Here is a 22,340-nt window from a genome sequence, read left to right as displayed (position 1 = left end):
AACTCTTGGATTGTTTATAAAAAAAATGCTCAAGAAAGTGATGAACCTAAAAAGAGTCTGCTTACAATGGGCCAATTCAGAAATGAATTGTCCTTTGTGCTATGCAACAAAGGAACCACCAAAGCAGCTAAAAGAGGGCATCCTGGTACCAGTGTACTAGAAGAAGAATTACAATCAAAAAAAGAAAAGGTTCTCCAGCTCCACCACCTCCAAAAGACATAAGAAAAGATGGTGCTGAACATTGACCAAAAATAGGGGGGTCACCCCGGTGCAAATTTCCCAAATGTAAAGGCTATTCTACAATTTCGTGTAATAAATGTGGCGTCAATATGTGCTTGAATAAAATAATTATTGTTTTTTGAGTTATCACTAAGAATAAAGAAGACTAAGTAAACAACTTTTTTTATTTATTTAGTACCGGGCTAAATATGTGAAACTGCATGATGATGTAAATTTCCATCATATTGTTTTTTACATAATACATATTTTTATTCACACTAGGATTTTTTTAAATATTTTTCCTTTAATCTAGAGCATTAATTACATCACCCTGATTTATTTTAAAAAAATAGTAAAAATCATGCAAAGAAGGGTTAACAATAATTAATTCTAATATGTAGTTAGCCAAATTTACAAACAAATTTTCTTATTATATTATCATTACGATATTGTATATAAAAGAATTTGTTATTTGGATTATCATTTATTCCTATGTCCCGGAGATAGGGCAAAGGGCGTTCACAGTACGTCGCCATCCCAAGCGATCTTGAGCCTCGTGCTTTACTTCGCTCCACGTCATTTCAACTGCGTTCATTTCTGCAGTGATCGTTCGCCAGGTTTGCTTTAGGCAGCCACGTCTTCGCTTTCCTTTAAAATCCGTATGTGATCAAAGTCCCTTCGGAGCGTGTGGCCTATCCAGTTCCAATTGCAGCGTTTGGTCTACTGCTAGATCGGCATCTCACCGCAGCGTTTTCAGAGATCTACGTTGGAGACTTTAACAGCCCAGTATATACCGACAAAACATCACAGATAGTTGTTAACAAACACTTGGATAGGGTGCCTATATGATAACTTATTTTTGAAACTTATATATCTACTTTTAACCACTATGTACATAAAAGTGTGTATGCAATTTATAAACTAACATACACTTTGATAACAAGTATAAATCGCATTAAAATGTGCAAAACTTTTTTCCGCTATTAAATTAAGCAGCGAATCAAAGTTTATATGTAGCTAGTGATTTCAATCTCAACTTCCTTAACATATAAACGCCGACTTAAAAGTGCTTTTAGTAACACTTGTCGCCCTCAATATAGCAATGCTTGCGTTTTGCCACAGGCCTACGATTATAAGCTCTCGACCTGTTCCACTCACGTTTAACTAACTTTCAGTTAGATGCAACTTTCACATAGTTGCCAAAAGTTATATTACTAACTTACGCTTTTGATAACTTAAATGCAGTGCCGTGAACTATTTTACATGCATAATATACTGAGTGTACAGGAAACTTTATTTACAATACCTTGCAATAGATACTATCGATCTCATATTAATGTTTTTATTCTTATTTCGAATAAATGAAACAAACATGTAAATTTATTATAAAAAAAATATAGTCCATGTTAAAATCGTTAATAAAAATATTCTAATAAGCTCAAACATCTGGATTTGACACAGACCGGCGAGCAAAGCGTAGAACTTCCATATATTGTTACGTATTGTGGGTTCTGACTCGGAATAAAACACGACTGATTCAATATTTAATGGAATCAGGCGTTACCTTGCGGAAGTCCATTCTGAGTAAGAAAGGACCAATATTTAGCCTTCCGTACATGCAGTGGTAGTCGTACAACAAAGTGCACCACCCGCAAGCCCGCTGATAAATGCGTATGCGGCAAACAATGCGAATTATACAACTGGCACAGTTAATTCACTCAACACGTGTTTCACCCCTCTACAGGGCATCTTTAGAAGTTATGTTACACCGATTAGTGCCAAACACTTATACTTTCGCTTAGTCCAAACTACCTCACTGTAACTTAAACTGTCACTTTATATCACCGATCGTAGATCTTAATCTTATATCTCGAAAAAAAAAACCACTTAATTGTCGAAATGGGGAGTACACCTATTTATACCACGGAGAAGGTTCTAGTAAGTTCGCGATAGTACTCTTTTAGAATTTCCGAGAACCTTACCACAGAAATCTATAAACAACTTCAAGGTCACACGTGTTTACGACACTTTTTGATCCTAGTGTTCGGTGTTTATTGTTTAGAGGGTTCTGTAACTCGTGCTTTGTAACAATATATTGGACAGACGATGTGATACTTTTAATTTTAAGGTAACAGTTCAAGCCTAGTAAAAGCTTGCACGTGTATTTAAAATTCATTTTGTAAATATTTACACAAATTTATTGATCAGTTATATAGCCTCATATTACACTAATCCTGTGAAGTACTAAAGAAACTATTTTAAAAAATGAATTGTTATGTTTATATTTAAATCTATTTGACATAATGAATTCGATGACTTTTATTGAATACATTATATTTATTCCGTGTTTATATTGACAGTAATCATTGTTCTTTTAACCGCAGGATGCTCACTGTTGGACATGGGCCTTTCCTATAGATTTGCAATAGGACCGAATGATAGCTGACCGATGAACAAACTTAATTCAGTTCACTGTTCACCTTATGTGTTCACGTCCTAATTAAGGAACCAATGGCAAGCTCGCAGATATCGTACATATCTAATTTGAAAATAGAATGTTATGTGTTGTTTTAGTGTTCAAACGTTAAAGAGTAATTTTAAATTTACTTTTCCGAAGTTCTTTTTTTAAAACTGCGCGGGATTTTTTAAATTCAGAAGACCAAAACTATAAAGATTATAAGTATAATAAAATGATTGTATAGTTCATTTAACAGACACATGTACATTGCTGCGGGACAAGGCTATTAGAACGTGGCATCGTGATCGAGGCGAGCAATGTACCGGAAAATGGAATTTCCCATTGTAAGCCTGCGACAGTATCGAGACAAATCTTTTGAAGATGTTTTATTTTAAAACAATTTTGTAATAGAAGATTCTTTAATGAAATATATTGTTACTACAAAAAGTTGATAAATTTTTAATATAAATTAAATTTTTAAGATGTTTTAGTGTTTATAAAAATTTTATCAACCGAGAATAAGTTCTTTACCACAAATAACTACACTATACTAATGAGTATTACACAGTTGATGATATTAAAAAAATGTTACAATAATATTTGTTTACGATCCATTTAATATTAATCATTCTAATTACTTTTCGTGGTCTTACTTCAATAAATAAATTAATATGGTGTATATAGCGTCGAAAAGACTATAAGACGCGTCAAACGTCATAGTAAAATATTGAGAAATAAAAAGCTAGTGACACAAGTTTCTTCTACCGCTCGACACACGAGCGATATATGAAGTTACATAAGATTTGTCAATTGGTGACCAAGACATGATTTTCAAGACGTAAAGGTGTCGATAGAAGGAGTTGGGAATGATGTAACTAGACATTGAATGGATTAAAACCTTTTTGATAAATTTATACCTGAAAGAATATGAAAAGAATACGTCAAATGTAGAAAGATATATACGAATCGCTAAAATAGACTTTTATAAACCTTAAACATTTTTTAAATATATATGGAAGTTATAACTTATGAGATCTAATAGCAATCTTACTCGAAACAATATAGTCAAAACCAAGACTATAATTATTAAGCTGCAAAGTTTTTACTTTAACTAGGAAAAAATTCAATATGTTAAAGGTATTTTCCACTGTGGAACGCTTGAAGATAATATCAAATTAAAGAACCAGGAATTGTCGTATATGGATTACAGGTTGTACATTCAAATCCGCCATTCGATATTTTAAATTACGAATGTTCGTTGCAACCACTAGTAATAACTTCAATATTTAAAAAAGAACACTAATCTCCTTTGTTACTATAAGAAGGTGGATAGAAATTATTAAACCAGACACTTTTATAGGATTCAATTTTTTATTTATGTCAAATCTTAATATTCGCATAAGTTTCGGTTTTAACATGTTAACTGCATCGTGAATTAAAAATCATACACCGACAAATGCAGTCGTTTCAGCACATAGACATAGTTATATCTCTATATATCCCAAGGATCTAAAAATATCTCCAAAGATTTATATGGAGCCCCTATAAATTAAATTTGAAACATATTCGCAAACAAAAAATTGTGTGTATATATTTAATGTCATTAATATTTATTTTAAATTTGGAAGATAAGAAAATTTTAAATAAATGATAGGATCAAACGTGAAATAGGTTATTGTAGCCTTTGTTGTTTCAGTGCATACTGCAAGGCGTACTTTTCCTCCAAAGACATTTATGGAGGGATATAGCCTAATAGCTACGCTTGGTAGGCAGATTATGGTACACAGTGGACGCTGCTGCCCAAGCTCTGGTAACTTATATGTGACTTGGTCGATCATATATAATATATGCACAAAGTGTTAAGTGTGTCATACTAATTCGAAAATCGAAGCTGCACTCTACGAACACATGACTCAGTTCTCTTCCGCTTAACTACCATAGCTCTTACCAAGGTCCATTATACCATATTTTTTTATTTATTGTTAAGAAAGTTTGTAAATACCATGTTTTATAACTTTAACCCTTAATAGCCTAGAGTTTCAATTTTAATACCAATCTTTTAAACCTAATGGTCACATTACTATTAGTTTTTTATAGGTACGAATTTTACTGTTGTACAATATTCTTTCCAACGAAATTTTAAAAAAATCTATTTTCCCTTCATTAAGACCCACAAGCAAACACAGTAATATTAAAAAAAATCACTTTCATAAATCAGGCTATTAAGGGTTTAGATAAATTTTTATATGAAGTTTAACAATTTTTGATGTGTACATTATAATATCAATCATGTAAATAAGTTAACAACCTAAATTCAATACAATTTTACCAACTAAAAACTCTTGAATGCTGTATTAAGATTAATTTATTTTTTTATTTAATATTCTTTACTGTACACGTTAGGATACATTTGTTAAGTTTCACAATAATATACAAAAAAGTACAATGAGCGGTCTTATCACACAAGGCAATTTCTTACAGACAACCATAGTATGGAAAAGGTAAAAGTACTAATAATGAGTAGTTTACATGTACAAAACATACATATTTACAAACAAGCGAACATAAACATGCATAGACTTACATACTTAATAATACATAATACATAAAAATACATACATATGTATATAACATATATTTTTAATATAAATCAGGTATAATATATATTATAAACATAAAACAATAATAAATAAAAACATCTAACTGATTTCGATCGCACTTGCCTCAGAAAGAAACAGAGGAAGAAAAAGAAATGAATTAACACAAAGATAATCATAGGTTTTTGGGTATTTAGTAATATACTATTAATTTTGATCTAAGCAACGGAAGACTATCTTTTTGAACTTTATTATGTATGCCCACAGATATATAACCCATACCCATTTAAAATAATGTGTTTTTAACATTTTGATATTTTGCATCTTAAAATACTTGACATCAAGCGTAAATAACAAGATATACTTCTACTATCAATACTAAATATATATTCAACGTATTTATTAAGATGTCAACCATTTAATTTGAATTATAAATCTATATTTTAATATCAAAATCGAGATTTACGATTTATATTCTGAATTCGAACGAGATTTATATATTTTAAAGCCAGCCAGCTTCACTTTACGACTACGTTTGAGTAATTTCTTACTGCGTTTTCGTTTTAATATAACCACTCTCTAGATTTAACCGTCACTTCCTTTCGATTTGCAATAATTTCTCTTTTCACGTCCATTCTGCGGATATTAATGGTAAAGTGAGTTATACAATAAAAAATATCGATCGTTTTGCTTTAAACTTGTTTAACATTTGAATTTAGAATTCTCTTAAGGTTCAATATTTTTTACAGATCTTTATTTTCGCTTGGAGCGTACATATATTCAATTTTATAACAGGGCATTTGATCCGCAAAGTGTTTTAGACAAAAAGAGCTGCACGAAATTTTTGGACTTTAATAAAGTCTTCCTAAATATATCTTTGTTATTTTGTTAGAACTATTATCTTATAGCGTTCCATAGGTTATTGTGTTTAGGATTAAAACCACCGTATCTAGTGGAAGTATGTATTATATAAGTATTTTTGTACCTATGTATGTGTTTATAGTAATGTATGTACTTGTATTTATATACACACTAAACTGCCCTCGACTTCATGTCTCTCGTTTCCATCAAAAGGTTGTCTAGTAGAGATCGCAACGATAAGACCGCCTCTTGTACCTCAATGTAAATTGTTTATTTTTTAGTTATTATCTATGGTGTACAGTAAAGTGTAAATAAATAAAAGATCCAGTATGCCAGTATTGTTTTGTTTTGTAGGTTCTGACTCGGAATGAAACACCACTGGTTCACAAGGAGTCCTTTATTCACAAATCAGATGGTCATTCTACTTTAACACAAAGCATACTTTCGCTTAGTCCTAACTTAGCTTCCAAATCGCTAGAGAATTCACTGTTCGAATAACTTACCAAATAGTCACTTTGTATCACTGATGTTAATCTTATTACTCGAAAAACAACACTGAACTGTCGTAATGAAAAGTACACCTATTTACACTACGGAGAAGATTCTAGTAAGTTCGCGATAGTACTCGGTTATAATTTTCGAGAACCGTACCACAAAAATATATAAATAACTTCAAGGTCACGTGTGTTTAAGGCACTTTTGTGTTTGGCATTTACTAGGGTTCCGTGTTTATTGTTTAGAGGGTTCTGTAATTCATGCTTTATAATAATATAATGAAATACATGAAATGAATACATTAATAAAAGTATACTTGTGTAAAATGCATACAACAATATGAAGGATTTTACGTAATTATTGTGACCTTTGTAATTCATGACATCGTTTTAAGCGCGTTAGTGAATGTGAGTATATAAAAGCAGTTCGTTGTGAATTCGTATTAGATATATGTGCCTTTGGAGTACATAATTCTTCTTTTTCTTCTTTTTAGACAATGGACGCTCACTGCAAGGCATAGGCCTCCTTCGAAGATTGCGCTGACTGGTCCTGCGCTGGTCGAATCCAGAAACTTCCCACGACATGAACTATGTCGTCGGTCTACCAAGTGGAGTGGTCTACCCACGCCACGTCTACCGACTCGCAGTCGTCACTCCTAAACCTTTCCACTGATACTTCAGACGTATAAATCTTCGAGCCAAGATTTTGATTCGATCTCACAGCGAAACTCCAAACATAGCCATTGCTCTCTGGGTGATTTTTTGTCCGTCGTAAATAATTACGTCACAGACCCATATATCATCACTGGCACCACACTTTGGACAAAGACTTTGTCTTTAAAGATGGGTGGCGTTAAGATGTTTCGAAGTTTCCTGGACGCTGGTCATCCGAGTTCGATTCGACTCTCTTTAACATCTCCCTGTCTAACATCTCTCTGTAATATGTGAACATTAGATGATAGATATTATCAATTTGAAAAATTCTAGAATTCTCCTATTGAAATACACAAGTAACATTCTATTTGACTCAAAGAGAAATTTGTTATTAAAACAACATTAAAATGTACAACAGTTTACTAGAAAATATACCTGAGTACAAAGGCTCACGTCGATAGACGCTTTTATAAATCCACCTACCTTCTTCAGTGCTTTCAAAGTTTGCAAGAATATTTAGTATGCTGGAAAAATTTCGCGAAAACTACTTATATATCTCGTGTAAGATAAAAACTTATTTCGCAAACGTCAATATAAACTAGGTTAATGGTACAAAATTCGTGAACAAACATTTTAAATTTTTAATCATACCGTATACTTTGTTACATGCAGAATAATGCTTCAAAATTTTTCAGCTTTTATAATTTAGAATTATAATTATGATAATCGTAAAAAATAAATGTCAACCAATAAGTACAGGAATCTAAATAAAACTTGTGTGTTATTTTACTTACGTTAAATATCTTTAAGGCCGTTAAATTATATATTTTTTTTAATTTTTAACTTTTAAAAAATACGTAGTTTAACGTTTCAGTTAAAGTGAGACATTTCTGAAAATAGTAAAAAAATCCTTCACTTTAGTAAAACAAAAGGAAATTGGAAAGCCGGTTTTGGTTGTTTGCGTGAAATTCAATTAAAAATGCAGCTGGCCACGCTGTGGTGACAGCATATTTTATTTTTTTATTTTTTTTATTTTTCACCGTTAATGGATTTTTATAGGCGAGAATATTTACAGACACCGAACCTTACGGGGGCGACAAAATACGGTTTTTAATTTAGATAACGTTGAGAAATGTGACGTGTGTGGTAATTTCACGTAAAGTACACTATTTGCCGTGATCCTTCTAATCGAATATTGCTAAAATGTATTCCTCTTAATACATCAGTATTGATGTAATGTTACTTAATGCTCGCACTGCAAGATCGGTTATCGTTCTGGGTGATCTTTGATGCGTCTGCTAGAAGATCAATAAACTATTACTACTGAGTTGTTGGGACCAAAATGTTTTTGAATGGCGACCATGAGCTAACGAAGTTACTAGATGCGCCAAGCTCAAGACCTGTGATATTTGGTAGGGCTCCATGCATTGTAGTGAGCGATATTACTACTACTAACGTAATGGTCAAAGGTCTAATATACTTCTTCTCACTCTTGTCAAAATAGTCGTGTTCATGCCCCGGTGGAGTCTGGTGCCCTTGTTGCTCTCTCTCTAAGGGTCACCATGCAGCTCGGTGTGTTAATTTGCAATAGTATCCAACATTTTGTATTTCAAAAACAATAGAACAACATTTTTATAAGCAGGACGTATAACTCACTAATAATTATTAGTAATCACGTTAGTTTGTAACATATTCATTTTTTTTACTTGTCATAGGTCACTTGTGACTCACAATATCGCGTTGACAGACACTTGCGACTAAAGCCGTCAAAGTGAAGTTAGCTGTGTGGAATGACGGCAATAGTCGTCGAAAACGAAACACTCGTTTAGACAGATTGACTATAGTGGAACAAATGTGAACCAGCGCACAAGTAGAAGTCTAGTGACAGTTTTGAAACTTTTTTTTCCTTCAATTTTGTTTTCTATGTGTTGCAATTTCTGTACACTAAAAATCAAATGATACCAAAACAATGTAGCAAAAAAAATGTAAGTTAGATGACCACACTTCGATACGTCGATCTGATCTTATAGCGTTGAAGTACTTACATAGTTATCATACTGTGTTTCAAGATAGGTTAGTTCGTTTTTTTCTAGAACAGATTTTTCTATGTAATTAACACATAAAATGATCATATGTTATGGTCAAAAATTTCAAGAATTTGTGACATCTCTTATGTGAAGGCGTAAGACCTAGAAATGATATTAATGACATATATGTATATGTATGTATATATGTATATATATGTATATATACATATATATACATATATATATATATATATATATATATATGTGTAAATATATATATATATATATATATATTATTTATACAAGCGAAAAAAGGCAAGGAGACATATTGACAAATATAAAATATACAGTTCAAATAATTTTAAAATCTAACTAGTAAATTAATGTATGATTCACCCATATAAAAATGTATGATCTCAGAAATAACAAATATTGGATTACTGCATAATAAAGTTAATAATTGTTTATTATCTGTCCTTGCAGACTTTTTACTGTCAAGTTATAATATTTATCTGTCGCATTCCAATAGAGTTTCAGTTTGATAACTTTATATAGAGTGATTACAAGAAGGTGTAAAACCTTTTTGTTAATAAATAAGGACTACTCGGAAAAGCTTTTACCGATCACCTTGTGTAATAAAGGTGACTCCAAGGTCGTAGGATCTATTGGCTTCAGGTCATTCATTCCGTCGATACAGACATTTAAATTGAAAACATGTTGGAACTTGTGAAGCTTGGATCTATTGAGATCTACCTTAATCTAACAAATTGCCCAACTTAGAGTCGAAAGCTTTCACGGGCCGTTGAAGTATAGACAGCAATAAAGGCAAACACGGATGAACGAGTATGTTCAGATAATACGCATCAAATATCTCAATACGTATACGTATGACATGTGAACAAAAACTTAATTTTGCATTCGTATTTACAAGTTCATTTAAATTAGTTTCATTCATATACAATATTGATTTTTATAGATCAACACATAAATTTGAACAAGTTTTTAAGAGATTATATTTTGCTACTTTTTTTCATTTACATTTGTTCATGTTCATTCATATTTTAGAATTTAAAAACGTTAAATGGTGATGAAGATTTATTATCTCATGATAAACCATGAATCTAATAGTCATTTTTTGTATATGTATGATATATATATAATGTTATGTTATAAAATGAAAAAAAAATTACGTAATACAAAATGGATAATTAAAAACAGCTTTTGTCGTATAGGAGGATTATTTTAAATCTTCAACGCGTTCCTGTGGGTCGCGATAGCAGCCCGCGGATCAGGGACATGGAATTGGGATTGACCCGTGTATCTTACCGGAAAATTGAACTTTGTTCACTCGTACAAAGTAATTTCGTGTGCCATTTGCTAAATGCATTTAAATATATTGCGATCGAATTTCAGCTATTTAGCTCTAGAGCCTAAAATCCAGCATAATTTCGTTGAGAAAAATAATCAATGGAGATTTTTAAAATATTATTTAAATATATATATATATATATATTTCCAACCAACATATATATATATATATATGTTGGTTGGAAATTGCGAAAATGATTTATAGAGTAAAAGTATAGCTCATTTGATTGTAGTTGTATACCGGTATCTGTGACTACCTAGATTTTAAAACACACAATTCACCACAGAACTTGGTTTGCGCTTTCTCTAATGTATACTTCTTTATGAATGTGATCACAAAATTAATCTGTCATATAATCAACGATGTATAATTTTATTTACTTTTCATCTTCCTAAGTAATAGGAATGTGAAGTTATTTTATTTACATAATCATTAAATTTTTCCATCTCCTCATTTTTATTAGTCGCTAAAGCTTTTGTTTGTGGTGCGGGATAATATTATTCATACAAACCATAGAAGTAAATTTTATTCACCCGTTGACATATATATCTGAGATGTGGTCGCTTACGATAGGTCTCAGAAGAAGGTTCTAAGTCACTCAGAGAACAGTGGAGATGTCTATGCTGGAGTTCCATTGCAAGACCGAATTAGAAATGAGAAAATCCGCAGAAAAAGAAGCCGAAAGTCTATGCCACGTAGTGTGCTGCTATCTAGAAAAAGACGGCAAACGGGGACAATTTTTAAAATTCGAAATACTTAGGCGTAAGAAAAGGACCAATGTTTAGCCACTTCCGCACATGCAGTGGTAGACGTGCAATGAAATGCACCGCCCGCCAGCCCGCTGATAAATGCGTATGCGGCAAACAGTGCGAATCACACAACCGCCACTAAAAAATTACTCAACACGTGTTTCACCCCTCCACGGGGCATCTTCTGGAGTTATGTTACACCGATTAGTGTCAAACACAGAGTCTAAGTCGTACACGTGAGGTCAATATGAATATCTGTTCTATAATAAAATTACACATTGATTATACGTCTTAATGTAATGTAAATAGAACTTAATGTCAAGTAAAGACATTTCAATTTGAAATATTAATACGTAATAGTTAAAGGTTTTTCTTTGAAAATTCCTCAGGACATAAAAACATACTGTATCTTTTAAAGTGTATAACTTCACGAAGAAATACATTCCTGGCTCTGAATATAAATTTATTTCTCTGATGTTCTCATTTGTATGCCACGATTGAATATGAAAAGCTTATTTCGTGTATAGGTTTTAGTTATGTTTTTCAAGTCACTTCACCTGTGCCAGCTGTATGAGGGACGTATTCAATAATAAAAACCGAGTAAAGTGAAATCAAATCCATTAGTGTATGAATGAACAATAATTTGTATTATTTTTTTTAATGTAAGTGACATATACATTCATATTTAATTATATAGGATTGTCACTACATATAAAGAAGTTTCTAGAGGATGAGCAGCAGCATCCTCTGCGTACCACGATACCACACTGCGATCACCAACCCGCCTACCAAACGTAGCAATTATGGTATATCCCCCTATAGATATCTTATAGACATATATGTAACCCTATAGATATATTTGTATCCCCCTATAGATATCTTATAGCTGAAGCGACGCCAAAATATTTATTATTTATTTACTCAACTTATTAAACACTAGCTGTGAACGTGACTTCGTCCGCGAAAAATTTAATATAAAAATTATTTAGTTTTTATTTAAGAATGTTTCTAAAATAAACTTAGCCTTAGTTAATTCTTATCTCATCAGCTACCTGCCAGTATAAGTCCTGCCAAAATCGGTCTAACCATTTCAGAGATTAGCGCAAACAAACAAATAGACAGACAGGAAAAATTTTTAAAAATGTTATGTTATATGTACCGTATATATATTTTTTTTTTTATGACCGCCGCTATTGGGGGCCTCTCGTACCCCTATCTGATTTTTAGGACAGGGACCTTTTTTTACAAATATTTTTTCACAAAGTTTTTTATTTCTAGGCTCTAGTTTTTTATTGTAAATTTTTTAACAAATGTTTGCTGTTAAAAAAACAGAGTAATGCGTTTTATTCTTACATTGCTGAAAAAAGTTAAATGCCTTGTCATAATTGTATTTTTTAAAGTATAGGACGCTTGGTTACAATTTTAAAAACTATATGGGTGAATGGTTTTGGTGTTTCACCGCTAAAATCTATCCAAAAATCAATGTTTTCAAAAATATTAAATTACTTAATGATAATATATTAGGATATCGAGTTTTCAAATTACGAGTATCTAAATATTATAATTATTGTGTACTACTTTTAATAGCCATCAGTTATTGATATATCAGCCAAGCATGGGCTTCGCCTTAAAAACCCTAAGATGACCGGTTTTGGACTTCGACGTTAACTATTTATGTCATTAGTCCACTTAGTGGAGAGCTTTCCCACGCTGCGTCTACCAGCTGGTGGTTACCACTCGAGAACCTATCAGCCTTAACGGTCATCGGATGCGCGTGCGATGTACTCCTCCAACTGCCATTTCAGACAAACAATCCTTCGAACTACGTCAGTGATGATGGTTCTTCTGCGGAACGCCCAGCGAAACTCCGAACATATCATAGCATTCCAATATAAACCAGTAATTTATGTTACATTTTTTAAAGTGAACAATCATAGGATGGTTGGAATTAGGTATAAAATCAATACATATATTTTCAAATTTAAAACTTTTCCATCTACAATCACCTATATAATAGTTTTTATTGAATGTACAAAATAAAAGTTCGTTATAAAATTTCATGATATTGTTTTTATATGTATATTTAAATATTTGTTTTGTATGTACATAAAATTTAATTGCTTTGTTCGTAAAAATTTAAATATTACAACGTATTTTGGGAGTAGAACTGTAACAAATGGCGGCAAAAGATTTTGATTCGTTTAGAATTTTCATTTAATCCGATTGAACATTTACTGCCTTGACTCTTAACCTCGTTTAATTTTTCTTGGCTACATTCCAATCGCTTCTTCATCTCATTCTAATTTACGTAACGTACTCCGTTATACACGTGCATATATCGGATAAAAAGTTCTTTTTTAAAATTTTACATCAAAAAACCCATGCATGAATGGTATGAAACCTTTTTCGTTGTACATGATTATGACATCTTATTAAAATTAAATAATACAGAGTAAAAAAGATTCCCACTTCATTATACAGGACCTACCTGTATAATGAAGTCCTACAGCTGAAATGATAACGAATGAGTGAATGTAATATAAAAATTCAACACATTTTTAAGTTTTATTACATAATATACAGACTTATGACATTTATGACATGGTGGTAGAGAATTGACACTTGCGATCGTAGGTCCCGGTTTCGATTTCCGGGATACAATCTTATATAATTCAACTGCATTATTCACATATATACGATTGCCATTGCTAGCAAATATGTTTCCGAATGGGCAGCAGCATTCTCTGCGTACCAATTCATTACGAACGCCAACGCCATCAACATTACGAACGCCAACTCACCTGCCAGGCTTATGATTATGGTAAAACCCCCCATGGACCTCCTGTTTCCGCGGACTCAATTTCGGTAAAGCTGCACAAAGCCTACATTGGCTAGCAACACAACTTAAAGCACATGTAATGCAATTAAATCATAACCTTTTAAACCATTTGTGGATGCCTCCACAGATATATATGTTTGTTTTGTATAGATCAAGATAGTTATCATATTAATCATAATGTATAGAAATTGGAATGTAAATTTTTTGTATAAATTAGCGGTCAGTTTTAAATCAAAGCTATAAACCAAAGTTCTCCAAACTTTTTTGTATCGTAGACCCCTTGCCATGTTTTTCCGTGTTGGGTAGACCCCCTACTTACCTGATATTGATTTCCTGTAAATTTCTAACTGTAGTGAAGTTTAGTGTTAAAAACTTAAAGTAAAAACACATGTTAATTTATACATTTATTAATTGAATTTAAATTAAAACTACTCAAAATAAAATTTTGTATCTGTTATGTAATATATACGTAATTTTAAATAAACATAATATAAACTATAAATAAAATAACCCGATGCTTTAATAATAAATGACGAAGAAATGAAAAGCACTATCGTAGACCCCCATTTTCATTTCATGGAGCCCCAAAATTTTGTTTCGCTGACGTAGACCTCTTGCAGGTTGTCATAGACCCGTAGGGGTCGATATAGACCACTTTGGGAATCACAGCTATAAATGAAGTAATGGTTTTAGAGTACTATATTGAAGATATAGGCATGTAACTTTATTAATAGCTAGTGATTTTCGCTAAGTAATCAATCTAGTCTGACTTAAGTAGCACTTTACATCACAAAGCAAAGAGTAAACCCGATCATGCACTACGTTTAGCTTACGTTGCATCATCTAATAGCGACATCATATATTCCAACTCAAAACAAATGTAAATGAAATAATTTTGGTTTAGTGTTTCAATAAACGTATTTATTTGTTAAACTGTTTATTATATAAAAGCTAGCGAATAAAGTAAATTGCCCGAAGATAAAAAACTAATATCGGTGTTATTACAAACAGCGAATTTATACAGCGAACCTTTGGATGAATTCATAAAAAATACAAGGCGCTATCGTCAATATAAAATGAGCGGAAATCCAATATATATATATATATATATATATATATATATATATATATATATATATATATATATATATATATATATATATATATATATATATATTATATGTATATATTATATATATACACACACATGAATATTCATCGCCAACTGAATTGTAATGTCTTAGAGTTATTTCACGATACAATTAAACTATTCACCGGTGTAAAGGATTTTGACTGATAATACAATTTCAGAACGAATTGTTCAACTGGATTAAGGTTTTTTTGTAAAATTGATCAGAAAAAAAACTGACTTTGCTGCAGAAGTCTTTAAGATGAAGATGCATTTGAAAGCCTTGTTGCTTAAGGCTCTTCTTAAAACGGAACCTATTTTGATTTTAGTCTCTCTCGATTTGAGCTTAACTGGGGTTGGTTTTTTGAACATCCAGAAGTGACTGCTGTGAATTATTCAAAGATAATAATATGAAATAATTAACTTAAAATGTATTTACTTAATTCACAGCTGTGACCAGTCTGCGAGGAGTGAAGCTGATAGTGGAGCCTGGACTTGTGATCCGAGGGCGTACGGCGGCGTTGATCTGCTTAAGGGATATGCAAGGCGCTCCACTATACTCAGTGAAGTGGTATCGAGGAAATCACGAATTTTTCCGCTACACGCCTATGGAGAACCCTGAAATCAGACTATTTGGTCTACCAGGAATATACGTCGACGTGAGTATATAATGACTACATAACACTGATAATTTTCTCGTGTCGTTATTGACTTTTCAATACCACCATTTAAAGGCAAAGAACTCCCCCAAACGTACCTATAGGGGGATACATCACAATCACCGCGCTTGGCAGTCAGACATGCAGAGGATACTGCTGCAAATTCTCTGGAAACTTGTTTTTGAACAGTTGCAATATTACATAATTAATGCACAAAATGTGATTTAAATGTGAAGTCATTGTCGAGTCTTCTTTGCTAATGTAATTCAACCGCGTCGTGCTTTTACAACACTACTAGCGCCATCTGTCGACGGCGCTCGAAACTACAGTTTTGACATACATAAAACTGTATTCTGGGAATCAAACCCACAACCTTCAGTCGCATGTCTCAGTCCTCTAAAACTGAACTAACACTTCTCACTTGTGTACACTGAATAAATATACAAAATACAATACACATCTCATGGTTTTTGATACACTTGACCTCGCAGATATAAAAGCGGTATCACTTTGCTAGACTTGACACTTTCTGTCAAATAAAATACAAGTTGTTTCAACCTTCTTTTATTCTTAATTTTAGTTGAAAGTTTATTTTATTGTTAATAATTTTTTACGTGTTAATAAACATATTATAGTTATGTTCATAACGGCCACTAGAAAGTGCGACACTGTTAATTATTTTACCTGCAATTAACAACATTTACCGTAACTATTTTGGCGATCATTATTACTTTTTTTTTTGTGGAGAACTGATTTGACTTTTTAATCTCTTTTTATGGTTTCGGAAGGCATTCTGTACAAACACCGGATGACCTACCCTCTGTGAGGGGTTTTACTCCCCACCAAATCCCTCTTGGTTGTCGTCCTCTGTAATTTTGGAGGGATACCTGTAGTAAACCTCCAATGAAAGCTGTTGCTGATTATTCTTACCAATCTTAAGTCGATTTTGAATATCAATGTTTTAATGAAATTTTGATCATTGAATACCAACATGTCTCAATATCTTCAGACGTACTTCTCTAATTCTGAGCTTAGAGGTAAACTCACAATTAAACAACAAGCTGTGAATGAGGCTTTACTAAGGTTGTCTCTACGTGATGAAATCAAGAACGTGAAGGTTCTTATATTAACAAAAGTAGACCAATATAGTCTAGTGAATTGGCAAGTAGTGGTGGTGGGCAGATTACATAGAGCGCTGAAGAGATGGCCGCTGGCGCCGAAGGTTCTGGAATGGAGACCACGGAACAGCTAGCACCGAACGTCTGATATTGCTAAGGTCTTTGAAATATGCTTGATGCACGCTGATGATTGGTTAAATTGGTAATATATGAGGGAGGCCCAGGTCCAGCTGTGGGAATATGAAAGACCAAAATCCATCCACCACTAACAATGTAATATTTCAGTTTCTTAAGATAAACAAAATCATACACTATTAAATTTTACATGCAATAACTAGCTTATATACTTACGTAATTTTAATCTTTTGCATTGAAAATATAAAAATGTTTTATTTATTTGTACATCAATTTACTATATTGTTTAATTATTATAGATTTTATTTTCTTTTCTATCTTATTACTATATTTCACACGTACAAGCGGGAAGCATGAAATCGGATTATTTGACCCGTATTCGTAAAAATAGGTACCTAGTAAGTGTTGAAATGGTTAATGTTTATAAATTAATACTGCAAAAAGGATTGGGTTAATTTTTAAATTTCGAATAATTAATTCCATTATTTTAACTCATTATGTTTTTTAAACATCGAACGTACTAAAACAAGTCGGTGAAAACTAAATTTCGTTAGATATTCGTGAAAGAAAAAGTATATATTCGAAATGTAATACTGCCGTAACTTCTGCTTTCAATATGTAAAGAAATTGGCGAAGCGTACCTTTTACCGGCAAATCCGAAATTCATATTTGAAGCTCCCTGAATTTCGTTTGCCTGTATGAGTGTACAATAGGTTTCCTTTTGTTTTAATACAAATTGAATATATGTAAATCTCAACAGTACTATTCAATAGACATCAGATAATGTTTCGTGAGTTTCATCTGTCTAAATATCATTTACGGACAGAAGAAATCCTCTGTAACATATCAAGTTATAAAGTAATTTATTATTGAAAATAATCGTAAAACAATGTACTACTTATCTAAACATCACAATCATTTTAGCCGCAGAACATTCCCTACCGTATATTAGCCTCCCCCATAGATTTCAAATAAGACCGAGTGTAAGCGGCTTTTATAGAGCGTCTTCTGGTCTATCGACCTTGTGGGTAAACATCCTTCGAGAAAAATTAAAAAGAAATGTAAAAAATAGAATTTTGGAAAGGAAACTGAATTTATAACTTACTGTAATATCGAAGAATGTGGTGAAGGAAGGGAAAAAAATGTGATTAATGATAGAAGATCTAGCATCAAAAATTGAGAATGACAAGAGAGAAGAACGCAAATTACTTTAAATAATCAATCCGCTAGACAACGTCAGTTCCTTCTGATTCCTGATTTGATCTAATACAGAAATTTCGTGTACATTTCTCACCATTACTTGAATAACAGCGAGCTTTCCATTGAGAAAAACCGAGAGAAAAATAATTTTTCGGCGAGCTCTTTTAATAAAACGGATTTACATTTTTCGATGCATTCTAAATCGTGACTACGAATTACGGAGCGCTAAGATATCACACAACGATATTGTGATTATTAGAGCATATATTAGAGTGTTACATTTTAGTTGACCCTGAAACATAATTATGTGAAATTTAGTTTTAAAAGATTTGTTGTTATTACTATAACATGTATTTTTTATTGTGGTAATGACTGGTTTGATAAATTAGTATTTTTATTTTAATTATTCTTGTTGCTTCTTAATTTATGTAACACCAAAGTGTCGTCGCAAGCAGACAATCTAATTTGAGTAAATCATTTCGCGACGCAGAATATATATGACTAGAATAAGTTTCTCGCCGGCACTTCTCAGCATAACAATCTTCCGAGTCGGTGGTAGCTTCCTGTACAGACAACAATGCGGACATTTTATGTTAATTGGCGATTCATAAGTGCTTCTAATAGCCTATTCAAATAAAGAACATTTTGATTTAGATTTTTTGATTTCATGCCATACAGGTAGATATGCATTCATGCCTTTTACTAATATCTTCTTAATACATTTGCGGATGCACTTTATGATGTGATGCAAATTATTTATTTAATTAAAATTTATCTAAAGATGAGTGACCAGGCTACACTTCCATCTGTTTACAAGATATAATAGATGACATAATGAACATTAATGTCTAAAATTAAACTAATAAACTTTTTACTTAATTTAATTTTAGACATTCGTTATTTCTCGTTTCTCGGTGATCATGCCTTCCAGACACCGTGGCAATATGTACATATTTATATGTGTGTATACATGATTGACGTTTTATTAGCACATTTAAGCTAGGCCCACTTGTAATTAAGACTTTTTGATTTTTGTTAAAAGTACAATAAACATTAAATGCTCAAAAGCAACACGATAACTTACCTTAATCATTGATACAGTGTTTAAACTTTAGATAATTCTGTATAACAGATTAAATGATAGAATAAAAACTAACAGACTTATTACTTTGATTGATCAGCAGTGGTAGCCGGGCGGCAGAGGACTTGCGATAATCGCGGGTTCGATTACCTGCCAAGCGTGACGATTATGGTATATCTCTCCATAGATATCTTTGAGAGAAGCCTGTGCCCAACAGTGGGCTACTATTGGCGAAAACAAACATTAAATTGCTCTAAAATTTAAATGAAAATAATTGTGAAATAAAAATTATGTTAAATATTACGACATAATAATATATATATATATATATATATATATATAGCATTAGAAAAGCCATAAACATAAGTATTCACAACTAAACATAAGGCATTTCACAACTTAAACTTCTTAGTTCGTAATATTTTTGTAAACAATTATTCACTCTTTTAATTTATTTTTATTTTACAACTTAGTAGTATAGATCTTATTACTTATGATCATTTATATGGTAAATTCTTCACGAGATCTTCACACTTATATAGATCTATCTAGCTGTGATAAAGATACGTGACGTGGCGCTTTTAGAGTGAGGCGAGCGGCAGAACGTCAGCCCTCGATGCTCGTTCGCTCCTGTGCGACAAGAGAAGGAGTGGGGGAGAGAGTCTCCATCTGAGTGGATTTAAAAGAATCTTGTAGCAGTTTAACAGCTGTAAAAGTAATCACAAAGAAAATTATGTCTGAAGTTAACTGACTTTTGGGCATTTTATAAAACGACGTAGATTTGTTTTACATAGAATCATGTTATTTTGACACAGTTTGATTCTAGCTTGTAAAGGATTGGGCTCTTCTGAACTTATTATTTTAAAGAGTAAAAGATAATTTGAATAAATAAATAACATTCACTTTACCGGGTGTTTTTCGACATTGACTAAAGTGTTTTAATTGGTAAATTTTAGATGAGCCAGTCTAATGGCAGTCAAGTTATGCTGCGGCGCTTGGAGCTCGAAGTTGCTGGCAACTTTAGCTGCGAAGTGACGGCTGACTCGCCATCTTTTGCCACGCAAATTGCAACGAAGTTTATTGATATAATCGGTGAGTGTAAAGTCACTTTAACTTATTTCCTTATACAATATAATTGATTCTAAAAATAGACAAAAACAAAAATAGTAAAGAAATTAAAAAGTATATGAAATGAATTATAAAATGTAAATGAGCTGACAAAATCAGTTAGGGCAGTACGAGAGGTCTCCTTTAACGGGAATATATAGAGATATATGTATAGATATAAATAATTCTTGTTAAAGGTTATATATATATTTTATATATATATATATATATATATGTTGATATATATAATGTTATTTAATTGTTTTAAATAGCAACTGTAACATGCGGCTAAAATTCTGGTGTAAAATTTCTTACAAAGAGATGCTCGAATGAGTCTTGGTTATATCACCAAGTCTTCACATGAACGCAGCAACACGTTTAAAAAAGTTAAAATTCTTGTACGTTTACAATAATTATAATAAATTGAAGAAATAAGTGATGTTCATAATGTATTTCCAAGGCACCGAGAAAAACTGGCTGTACCAAAGTTTCCACTGCAAAAATTCTTAGATTCATTTCTAATAAACGGAATCCGATTTTGTAATGAAATTCCGCAAATTGGCCAAAAAGGCCTATTTTTCAATAAGCAAATATTTAAATTGCTATAATCCTTGACAATGATGTCGCTTGATTATTTTGATTTAATTTAGGATATATCTGACAGTGTATATGTATAAATCTGTATTGTTAAACTTTATTAAAAGATGTGTTGTTGTGGAGTTTCTTTCTATTTCTTTTCTACGATAACACCTTGCGAAGCAGAGTACAATCAAAAATAAAACAGCTTAAAAAACTTAAAAGATAATGAGTGGACGATCAATAAGGGTTCTGTTAAAAGTTCTGACGTTGAATAAATGAGTTTTATCTTTATCCAAGTGTATTAAGATACATTAAACTATTCTTTAGCTTATTTTATATTGCGTAAATAAAAGTAAATTCTGTCAATTAAAATATATTAGTAATAACAAATATTACGTTAATGTACGTACATGATTTCAACGAATAATAACAAATTTCTTTGTATTATTAGAAACAAAAAGAAATATTCGAAAACTACATTAGATGTATCAAGGTTATAAGGTCAACTAAAATGTAACACTCGCATGATATATGCCCCAATAGGCGCCCAATCGTTGTGCGATATCTTAGCGCTCCGTGATTTACTGTCATAATTTGATTCTGTATTGACCTATAAATCGTCGCCCGTACCATGGTAACGAGTGTTTTCGTCTCAATGCCCGACAGTATTTTAGCTATTTGATATATACCGCCGGCTTAGTACGGTTTCCAGGGCGATAAACACTGGTTAGCTATATTTTTTTATCGATGTACAACGAATACTGTGGATATATTTTTTGTTATTTCATACAGTTTACTTACGTACTATAGTTGAATATAATAACGGTTAATTTTAGTGTGTTACACAAGAGAGCATAAATTAGCATTAATTTCAAACAAAAACTTCTACGCACGGAATATAATTACCTGAGCTTTTGTTGGTACTTACAAACCAAAAATTGTATTTTTTTAATTTTTTCGTGAGTGCCAGTGTTCATTTATAAATCAATTGTTACTCTGAAAAAAAGTAACATCTTGTTATAACTTTATTTAATGATTTAACCGCAGGAGGTTACTTTTAACTGG

The 22,340-nt window shown here is 32.0% G+C and overlaps 1 protein-coding gene and 1 non-coding gene across 2 annotated transcripts in view; both read left to right on the top strand.

The window, feature by feature from the left end:
• LOC137925458 (uncharacterized) overlaps positions 1-22,340 on the top strand; it is a 108,021-nt gene that overhangs the window by 78,487 nt on the left and 7,194 nt on the right. Inside the window, exons 2-3 of the mRNA XM_068768904.1 lie at positions 15,847-16,055; positions 20,546-20,681. Coding sequence (XP_068625005.1) covers positions 15,847-16,055; positions 20,546-20,681 — 345 coding nt within the window. The remainder of the gene's footprint in view (positions 1-15,846; positions 16,056-20,545; positions 20,682-22,340) is intronic.
• LOC137927534 (small nucleolar RNA U3) lies at positions 20,068-20,267 on the top strand. Its single transcript, XR_011107770.1, has one exon. It is a non-coding gene; the product is annotated as a small nucleolar RNA U3 (small nucleolar RNA).

The sequence above is a fragment of the Battus philenor genome, unplaced genomic scaffold (genome assembly GCF_028537555.1).
Source record: "Battus philenor isolate CCGP_79_NKW_IND1 unplaced genomic scaffold, ilBatPhil1.0.hap1 SCAF_10, whole genome shotgun sequence".
In the NCBI taxonomy this organism is placed as follows: Eukaryota; Metazoa; Arthropoda; class Insecta; order Lepidoptera; family Papilionidae; genus Battus; species Battus philenor.
Note: the sequence above shows the minus strand (reverse complement) of the source record. Positions and strands in the feature narration are given on the sequence as shown.